The 11,381-nt window shown below is 38.6% G+C and overlaps 1 protein-coding gene across 1 annotated transcript; it reads left to right on the top strand.

Annotated features, from left to right (window-relative positions):
* The first annotated feature begins 428 nt into the window (after positions 1-428).
* On the top strand, positions 429-1,571 carry LOC138321725 (uncharacterized protein F54H12.2-like). The gene has a single exon (XM_069265673.1). It carries the CDS (start codon positions 429-431, stop codon positions 1,569-1,571), a length of 1,143 nt encoding a protein of 380 aa, XP_069121774.1.
* The last annotated feature ends 9,810 nt before the right edge of the window (positions 1,572-11,381 follow it).

Genomic DNA, 11,381 nt, shown 5'->3' with positions numbered 1-11,381 from the left:
TCCCCAGTGAAACAGATCATCGATCGAGCTAAGTCGGAACTTAAGAGAGAGGGAGCCTCTCGAACTCGTCATTCAACTCAGAAACGTCGCAGAGTGCACATCTCTAAACGTAGAAAGAACATCGGGAAGAAAAGAAAACGGGTACAAGGAAAGAAAAAAATCATTAAAAAGAAAAAAATCCTGCAGAAGAAAGTAGACCTGAAGAAGAGAAGAAGACCATCAAAGAAAGTGAAACGAGACGATATAGTTTCTCAATGGCTGCGATAAACAAAGATTTCTTTAGAGAAGCACAGCCTTCAGAACTGGCTTTATTTGATTTACCTCCAACTCAGACGGCTGTAGAAAACATATACTATCAAGATGTGTTACCTATATCACAAATAACGAATGAATCATCGGTGGAATTCGTGCTCAGTGGTCAAAATGGAATGGAATTATTAGACCTTCAGAATACTCTTCTCTATGCAAAAGTGAAGATCGTCAAAGCTGACGGAACCAACATCTCATTAACGGAAGACGTCGGACCCATCAACCTATTTTTACCATCATTGTTCCAGCGAGTAGACGTCTCTCTCAATGGAAAAACGGTCGTTTCTACTACTAATTATTCCCCTTACAAGGCATACATCCAGAGTCTCTTAAGGTATGGGAGAGAGGCTAAAAACACTCAATTAGGGACGCAGATATGGGAGCGTGATGATGAGGGAGATATGGATGAAAGTAGCCCTCGAAACGGAACCAATGGAGCTCTCCTCAAGAGAGCGCAATGCTTTCAGGGGTCTAGAGTCGTGGACATGGTCGGTCCGGTATGTCACGATCTGTTTAGAATGGATAGATATCTAATCAATCAGGTTAATGTCGGTATAAAGTTGTATCGATCGAAACCGGCATTCTCCCTTTTATCGGGAGATGTCGCACCCGATTATCGGATCGCTTTCGACGATATACGGTTACGCGTATGCAAAGTTAAGATCAACCCAGCCGTGATCTATGCCCAGAGTAAAGCATTAGAATCGACTAATGCCAAGTATCCATTTACTCAAACGATGATCAAACAGATGACTATACCAGTGGGAGCCACCAACTTTACTTATGATAACATGTTTCAAGGAATGAGACCTAACCAGGTCGTTGTGGGATTCGTTAAATCAACAGGTGCTACCGGTGATTATGCAGAAAATCCGTGGTACTTTCAAGGTTACGACGTCACGAACATAGGACTTTATATCGATGGTATACCGGTCGGTGGTAATTCATTAAAACCGAAATACGGCACGGATCCTCAGACTATATCCATCTTAAGAAGTATGCTACAGTCGACTGGTAAGTGGTTGGATGACTCCGGCTCTAACATCGAAAGAGATGACATTGGTCTAGGGTATGCCCTATACACGTTCGATCTCGAACCTAAATTCAGAGGAGGACAATATTTAACACTGCTTAAACAAGGAAACGTCAGATTGGATGTTACCTTCGGTACTGCGTTAACAGAAACGGTATCCTGCATCATTTACGCCGAGTACCCAGGTTATTTCGAAGTCACAGAGGCCAGAGACGTCATTCTAACATGAATACTCGGGAGTTACAATGCGTCATCGAATGTGATCCTAAAATGAGACACAGCATACTTGGAGTTTCAAATACCCGTATTGAGAACCTTCCCGTGCGGTTTCATCGTCAACACCGACGCAAGTCATCTACCAGGAAGACATTGGGTCGCTTTTTATTACGAGTCCAAAGAAAAATCGGAATTCTTCGATAGCTACGGACATTCTCCAGCGTATTTCGGATTCCATGCTCGAGTCCATAACGAGAAACGTCTACAGAGTTCTAGCTCAATTACATGCGGTCAGTTCTGCCTGTATTATCTTTTGCATAGATGTAGGGGATTATCCATGTCATCTATCTTTAAACATTTTAGCCGTAATTTCCACGAAAACGATGTATATGTGAATAGTTATATAATGCGAATATATCCATATTGTTTAAACAAACATAATCGTAATCAATCGTGTTGTGCTGAACTTTAATAAAAAGGATACGATATATATGAAAGTGTTCGTTTTTATTCAATTCATTCTCGTGAAGACCATGGCGTGGTATACACGTGAAACCCTCGTTAAGTTTCAATCGCCGTGTAGAATCATGATAGCAGGACCATCGGGAAGCGGAAAGACCTATTTGACTAAAAAGATTCTGGAAAATGTCGACGGTATGTTCAGCGAGGCGGTCAAAAAAATAATCGTGTGTTATGATACGTGGCAACCCATGTTTGAGGAACTGCAAAGGAAATTAGATATCACATTTCATACGGGTTTACCGGATCAGGAGCGATTTGATGATTGGGGTACTACCGAAGGACACAAGATTCTAATCATCGATGACTGTATGAGTGAAGGATCCAATAGTTCAGACCTAGAAAAAATGTTTTGCGTGAAATCTCATCACATGAATTTCACCGTTATATTTCTAGTACAAAATATTTACCAAAAGGGTAAGGTCATGCGAACCCTTAGCTTGAACACGTCCTATTTTGTTCTCTTCAAAAACTATAGAGATCAATTACAAATAGAGACGTTGGGAAGACAGATGTTTCCCAACCAATTAAGTTATTTTAGAAGTTCATTCAAATCGGCAACTTCGGAGCAGTACGGCTATCTGGTGGCCGACGTATCCCCAGTTCGACCCACAGCTAATATAGAAGGAGTAAACATAAGTCTTCCTCCATTACGGACAAAGATTCTCGTAGGAGAGGACACAGTTTTCTACTTTCCGACATGAAACCTTTCATAGAATTTTGGCTTGCGGCCTCCAACGAACAGAGGAAAGGCTTGTTATTAACATTGACGAAAGAGCAGTTACAATTTATAACTGACATCATATATAACACAGTCATGAATAATATTACGATATCAGAAGATAGTAAAAAGAGACTGTCTAATCAGAGACTCGCCATATCAAAAGTCTTAAGCAAAGGGATAAGTCATCGTGAGCGTCGTCGAAGAATTCTTGCAGTTAAAAAAATTCTACCAATATTCCTGGAGAACTATCTGAAATGGCTCGAGAATTAGTGTTAATACCTAGGGTGAAATATACGGATCTATTATCGATGAGTAAAAATCAGAAGATTGAAGATTTGACAATAGCCGACAAGGAAAGTGTTAAGCCCTTAGAAAATGTAAAAAACGTCGATAGCGAGATTACTCATAAAGAAAATTTGAAACCTAAGGAGAGTGACGACATTCCTAAAAATAGATCGAAAAAGGACAATAGACCAGAAACGGACAATGGATTGAACCGTGAGGTCATTTCTAAAACTGATACACCAATCAGACGCAGCAAGCGTCAGCGAAGGAAGTCACAAAGCGGAGGAAAAATGTTTTTTAAATCCACACCCGAGCACTTCATGCGTAACCTAGAGACAAAGCGTAAATGGTTCACATTCAAAATCTAGATTTTAAAACGTTCGAAGGCGAGGCAGATTTTCTCAGAATAGTTATCGACGTCCGCCATGGCGGACGGATCTTTATCCTCTCTACTAGCCAGATATGTTGAAGGAGACGAATGCGCAAAAAAAAAGTTTAAAATGTTTCAAGCGTTTATTGGAAGGCATTGAGTTATCTCCAACTAAGAAATCGAGAGATAATGAAGAAGCGGTACACCAATGTGAATCCTGTGAAAAGAAATTTAAGACGAGGAATCAACTCAGCCGACACGAGCGATCACATCATGTAAAAAAAATCTGTGATATCTGCAAGAAAGAATTTAATCATCATACAAATTTATTAAGACATGTAAAAGATGTTCATCAAAAGAGAGACCATCGTTGCAGTGTGTGCAATGCAACATTTAGCAATGGGAGTAATTTGAAAAGACATGTGAAAAGTGTGCATGAGAAACGAAATCCTTACACTTGCACCCTTTGTTTGAAAACATTCGGAAGAAAGGACAATCTAAAAGGACACATAAAAATCTGTAAGCAGAAGGTTAGAAATTCTGATAATGACACGATAGTGAATCCTTTTTCGTCAGCTGACCAATCCGGCGGCTCTTCACCGGGCGTCGAAACTTCCGACGATACTTCTCCGAACGCGGGGACTTCCGGTGACTCTTCTGCGGAGCCTTCCGATGACTCTTCCCCGGGCGTGGAAACTTCCGGTGACGCGTCTCCGACCATGGGGACTTCCAGTGACTCTTCTGTGGAGCATTCCGGTGATTCTTCTCCGAAAATGGAAACTTCCGGTGACGCGTCTTCGAACGCGGGGACTTCCGGTGACTCTTCTGTGGAGTCTTCCGGTGACTCTTCCCCGGGCGTGGAAATTTCCGGTGACGCGTCTCCGACCATCGGGACTTCCAGTGACTCTTCTGTGGAGCATTCCGGTGATTCTTCTCCGAACATGGAAACTTCCGGTGGCGCGTCTTCGAACGCGGGGACTTCCGGTAGCTTTTCTGAGGAACCTTCTGGTGACTCTTCTCAGAGCATCGAAACTTCCGGTGACGCATCTCCGGCTACTGGAGCTTTCGGTGATTCGTTTCTTTCAGTTAGAAAGGATATTGGAAGTGCAGTTAACAAAGTGAACCATAAGTTTTCCGATCAAAGCAGCGAAAACGGAAATGCGAGAATTAGAGATATTTATCCAAATATCGAGGACAACTTGGATATTTTAACATTTTTTGCTAACACGAAAGATCAGATCTTGAAACATTTAAGTGATACGTGTGTGAAATTAAATGGAATTAAATGGTATATGAATGTGCGAGTGATTCTAGAAAAGGAAGACAGAGAAGGTAATGTAAATCAGACCATGCCTCATTTTTTGAGTAGATCATACATACAGCTACCAGACGATATCGATTTAGAACATAACCTAAACGATGCATTTCAAAAAAATGTTCGGTTCTTTCGAAGAATTCATTCGGAAAGGGTCAGGTTGGGTCTTAAAAAGGGTTATCAAATTAGAAATCCACGTAGCAAATTATTCGCCAGTAGGGGGTTCGTCATTCATTCCAACTCCAACCACCTTTGCTAGACACAAAGCCATTATAAACATAACCAATGACGACGACAGATGTTTCCTCTGGTCTGTGTTAGCCTACCTCCATCCATCGCCCCTTCTGCCTGAAAGGGTATCAAACTATACAAAGTACGAAAATGATCTAGACATGACCGGTATAGCATACCCTACCCCAGTTTCTCAAATTTCTAAATTCGAGAAGCAAAATAAGATCAGCGTGAATGTATTCGGGTGTGAAGAAAAAGACATATTCCCAATGTACGTCACAAAAATGCGCGAAACGCGATCTCACGTAAATCTTCTGTTTCTGCGAGAAGGCGAAAAGTCGCATTACTGTCTCATTCGTGATCTTAACACTTTTTTGTCGAGAACAAAGAAAACAAAGAACAAGTCACATTTCTGCCACTTTTGCCTTCAAGGATTCACACGACGTGACCTGTTGGAGGAACATATAAAGAATTGTTCGCGCCATGACCCGCAACACGTAGAAATGCCAGACGATGAAAATTGTCAGTTGAAATTTGAAGACTTTAGGAAACAGATGAAAGCTCCTTTCGTCATTTATGCTGATTTCGAGGCGTTCGTGCAACCGATAGATACTTGCGAGCGCGACCTGAACTCCTCGAGTACGACGAAGACTGCTAGATTTGAGCCGTGCGGATTCGGATACCAAGTCGTATGTATGGAAGATAAATACACGAATTCTCCCGTGATTTATAGAGGCAGTGATGTCACAAAAACGTTCCTACAACGACTTTTGGAAGAAGAAAGCAGAATCAAAAGTATTTTAAATCAAGTAGAACCGATGATTCTGACACCTGTAGAGCAGAACACATTCGAAAAAAACCAATCAGTGTCACATCTGCGGGAAATATTTCACCGAAAAATCTAAACGGGTGCGTGATCACTGCCATCTCACCGGGAAATTTCGAGGTGCTGCGCACGACTATTGTAATTTAAAGTACAAGTACCCGCAATACGTGCCGGTCGTTGTCCACAATCTCCGCGGATACGATAGTCATTTGATATGTCAAAGTATCGGATTGTTTAAAGATCAAGATATTAACTGTATACCGAACAATGCAGAAAATTACATCTCCTTCAGTTTGGGAAATTTAAGATTCATCGATTCGTTTCAGTTCATGCCTAACAGTCTAGAAACGTTGTCCGGTAATCTAGCAGAAACAAATTTCAGACAGTTTTCCAAAGAGTTTTCAATGGCAGAGAAAAAACTGTTACTTCGTAAAGGTGTTTATCCTTACGAATACATCGATTGCGAAGCCAAGTTCGTAGAGACAGAACTTCCATCTCGAGAACGCTTTTACAGCAATCTTAGCAAATCCCACATCACGGAAGAAGATTACGAGTATGCGCAAAGGGTCTGGCAAGATATGAATATTAAAAGTATAGGTGAATATCACGATCTCTACTTGAAAACAGACGTCTTGCTCCTAGCAGATGTATTCGAAAATTTCAGAACCATGTGTCTAGACTATTATGGTCTAGATGCGGCGCACTTTTATACGGCGCCTGGACTGGCGTGGAGTTCGGCTCTACGCATGACCGGCATTCATCTCGAATTGATCAAGGACACAGATATGTACTTATTTTTCGAATCGGGCATTCGCGGTGGTGTCTCCATGATATCGAATAAGTATGCTCAGGCTAATAACCTACATATACCGGAAACGTACGATCCAGAAAAACCGACATCATATATCGTATACACCGATTGTAATAATTTGTACGGTAAAGCCATGTCCGAGCCACTACCTGTAGGAGAATTCGAGTGGATAGATGACGTCACACAATTCGATGTCACCCAGATAAGTGAGAAAGCTCAGCGAGGGTACTTACTGGAGGTCGATTTAGAATATCCTAATTCGTTACATGACTCACACACCGATTATCCACTCGCCCCCGATAAGAAAAAGGTGTCTGATGACGAATTATCGCCAACTAGTAAACGACTCTGGAGGGAACTACATCCGGATCCTCGGGGTAGAGAAAAGTTACTTCATCGCACTCCTACAGAAAAGCTAATACCGACTCTCGAAAATAAAACAAAGTATGTCTGTCACTATCGGAATCTTCAACAATATTTGAAATTGGGGATGAAACTCACAAAGATTCACAGAATATTACAATTCAAGCAGACACCCTGGCTTGAGGAGTACATTCGTTTCAACAGCGAAAAAAGAAAATTCGCACATAACGAGTTTGAAAAAGATTTTTTCAAGCTCATGAATAATGCTGTCTTCGGGAAGACAATGGAAAACGTACGCAATCGAGTCGATATAAGGCTAGCACATACGGACGCGAAATTCAAAAAATACGTGGCCCGACCTTCCTTCAAGAGATTTACCATCTTTGATGAGCATTTATCGGCTCTCGAAAATACAAAAGTCAAACTGAAATTAAACAAGCCTGTTTACGTCGGTCAAGCCATCTTAGATCTATCCAAAACGGTCATGTATGAATTCTATTACGGTTACTTGAAATCGACCTATGGCGAAAACTTGAAACTTTTGATGACTGATACAGACTCCTTGCTTTATCACGTGACCTGTGACGATGTATACGCCGACATGTACAGAGATAGAAGTTTGTTTGATCTATCTAATTACCCGTCTGACCACTGCTATCATGATGACTTAAACAAAAAGGTCCCAGGCTATTTCAAGGACGAGACAGGTGGTCAAGTCATAACAGAATTCGTAGGACTTCGAGCTAAAATGTACAGTTACCAATATGCTTCTAAACAACAAGTAGAAATGGAAGATTTCACAATCGTTTGGAACACGTTTCACGAGAAACAAGTCGCCAAAGGCATAAAAAAAGCAGCAAGAAAGAAAGACTTACGACACGAAATGTATATAGATTGTCTATCTCGAAACGAGAACAGAATGTGTCAAATGAGCTCGATCAGAAGCAATAGACATCAACTTCACGTGTACAATATTAACAAAATTGGACTCTGTGCCTTCGACGACAAGCGATACGTGCTTCCAAACGGTTGTGATACGCTCGCATTCGGTCATTACAAAAATCCAAACAATAGGGATGTGATTTGTATGATTTATTCATTCAGCATTTTTCATGTGGCATGGTTCTGACTTAACAAGAAAAAATGAATGAAAGATAAAAATTATCAAAATGTTTTCTGTATAGATTATCTTTAATTTTTATATTCTAGCATGTTATAGAATTATCAGCATTTATTATAATATATAATTTTTTCAAACTATAATCATTAATCACAAACAAGGTAAACTATGAAATAATTAGAGTATTACGCATATATATTGTAATAAAACGATTGACTTCTCGATCGGAATGAAAGATATAATTATAAGTATAAAAATGTGTATACAATGAAATAAAACGGAATGCATGCGAGAGCGAGAGTTTTGATCAACTGGAAAAATATACAATTGACAAAAAAATAAAATTTTCGAAAGAATCGATGATGTTTCTTCATCACTTTACATACCTCCATATACACCGGAAAAAATAATCCAGCTCGAGAGACATAAACTGTTTATGTATCCAAAGATAATGATCAAATTCTTCCACTTTAAACATAAAAACCAGTCTTTTTTTAACTGTTTCACTTTTATCCTATTTTTCTTTGTGTCATTTTTAGATTATAAAAAATTTACAGTATTCAAAGCTTAAGAAAAAACATAAAACAATCCTCCGCTTCAAGATTAAAACCAGGTCACTTTGCTATAAATCCCATCTCGAGAACTTATTTGTTTTCTAAAGAAAAACGTTTGTTTGCTGTTATTCGGCAAATTCAGATTCATTTTTTTTTTTATTTCAATGCGTCACACTAGTACATGAATTATTATTATTATTATTATTATTATTTAAGTCCACTACTGGAAAAAGCGATCAATAGTCAATCAGATTGCAGTCAGAAAAAATAATGTTTGAGCAGTCACACCCGTACTTCTACCCGCAACATAAGGCCAGTGGTTTTGAGACTCTGGTAAAGTGTGAGGTATTGCCGGTTGAACAATTACCTCCCGAGCAACTATTGGTCCACTGGTGATACGTATAAATTCATATTCCCTACGTTGGTCAACATTTTGAGACAGTAGGGGTGTCCTACAAAATGGGCACGTTTTCCTTTCCAGCCTATTAAAACAGGTCTCACAGAGGCAGTGGATGCATTTATGGCAGTTTATAAAAAATGTATCCCATTTTTCCTCCGTGCAGATTTCGCATTCATGCACCCAAAGGTATTCTCTCAACAATGCCGTGGTATTCTTGATTTTAAATAAATTTACAAAGTATTCGGGAAAGTGTGCACGCTTTCTATCGACAGTGTGTAAAATATTCATGTTTAGTGGTAACCATGGCTATTTAAGCTACGAGGTGTAAGTGGACACCTTGGTCCTGATCGTTGTCTTAACAAGTTAGCTGTAACTGAAATTTCGAAAGAAACCATTCAATTTCACTCAGCCGTAAATCTAGACAATGACTAGTGAACGTAACTGGATACCCTAAAATTCGATTCATTCACGTGTAATAGGTATTTTCATCTTTGACGTCATGTTCCTCGATTCTGTTCCTTAATCGATCCTGATCCTGCTCCTTAAGGATCATGTCAGGAGTGATCCTACTGATTGATCCTTTAATCCTTAGGATTAAGGATCAGGACGATTTAGGTAACCCCTATTATACATTTGATCATGTCAGGAGTGATCCTACTGATTGATCCTTTAATCCTTAGGATTAAGGATCAGGACGATTTTGGTAACCCCTATTATACATCTACTACTGTGCTAAATGTAGGAGTCATAATCTATCTATTGATTGTAATTTAGATATTTTTGATAAAGCTATAAAACCTGTTATATTATACGGTTGTGAGGTTTGGGGATTTTGTGAACGTCTCCACCTTAAATTTTGTAAACATATTCTTAAGTTGAAAACATCAACACCCAACTTCATGGTATACGGGGAACTTGGTAGATTCCCATTATCTATCAGTATTAAAGTTCGCATGATTGGCTATTGGGCAAGGATGATAGAATCATCACATATCAAGCTTAATTTTAAACTGTTCCAGATTACTAATAAGTATAATACACAGTGGTTAAAATGTATTAAAAGTATTTTTGAAGAATGTAATCTTGTTAATGTTTTCGAGAGAAGGGAATTCACTAGTTCACATTGTTTGAAAAAAGTTATTTTCCATGCCCTCAAAAGTAATTTTATATATAGTTGGAAAAATGATGTTTTCAACTCTCCGAAAGGTACCAATTATATAATTTATAAGCATGATCTGATTTTTGAAAACTATTTGATTGTTCTTCCTCCACGTCTGGCGAAGGCTTATTGTAAATTTAGAACATGTAATGTAAAACTAGCGGTTGAATGTGGCAGATGGATTAATATACCAAGACAACAACGATTTTGTAACATGTGTAACTTAAACGAAATTGGAGATGAGTTCCATTATTTATTTAACTGTACTGATGATCACTTAGTATCCAATAGAAAGAAATTTATGTCTAGATACTATTATGAAAGACCAAATACTTTTAAATTTGAAACTCTATTTAATTATGTAGTTAACAATGAACTTATTTCACTTACAAAATTTATAATTATTATACAAGACAGACTTAATTCAGTTCATTAATATAACCAGTATATTATATACATGTATGTATATTCTAGTAGATGTGTAATATGTACTGCACTATTTCATTGTTAATGCTGTTTACATGTATATGTCCTGTTTATATATTCTCTACACTACTGTTTGTATGTTTACGAGAATAAAATCTTTGTCATTGTCATTGTCATTGTCATATATTACGCAAGCAATCTTGCATATGTTTGGTGTCGTAACCTTATTTTAGATCATCGGTATGCATTTTCTGGTGTTATTAATGTTTTTTAAGAAACCTTTATATTTTGCTCCGGAAAGGTAATGGGCCTTTAATGGATGTATTTACAACTCAGAACTCGGTTACATGGAAGATGGGAGAAATTAAAGAAAGATTATATAACACGGATGCCGATAGTTGGCAAAATCAATTATGGAACGACAAAAAAATGTTAATGGTAATAAACTACGACTTTATAGAACATTTTAATGTGAGCCAACAACAAGTGACTATGTAAAATGTGTTAAATATAGAGAAAGGAGGGCCTATTATGTAATTTAAGATGTGGATCACTTTCTTTGGAAATCGGAAAGGGTCGGCATACCAGGCCGATAGTGCCAGTAAACGATATATAGGCTTTGTAAACTTTGTTTATCAAACGAGGTTGAGGACGAAATCCACTTTTTAACACAATGTGAGTTTTATAATGATTTACGATGGCCTCTTTTAGCTGATGCTC

The sequence above is a fragment of the Argopecten irradians genome, chromosome 1, assembly GCF_041381155.1.
Source record: "Argopecten irradians isolate NY chromosome 1, Ai_NY, whole genome shotgun sequence".
Lineage (NCBI taxonomy): Eukaryota > Metazoa > Mollusca > Bivalvia > Pectinida > Pectinidae > Argopecten > Argopecten irradians.
This window is presented reverse-complemented; position numbering and strand designations above follow the sequence as displayed.

Coding starts and splice junctions, on each gene's coding strand:
- LOC138321725 (XM_069265673.1), top strand. CDS start 429: ATGGAATTATTAGACCTTCAGAATACTCTTCTCTATGCAAAAGTGAAG.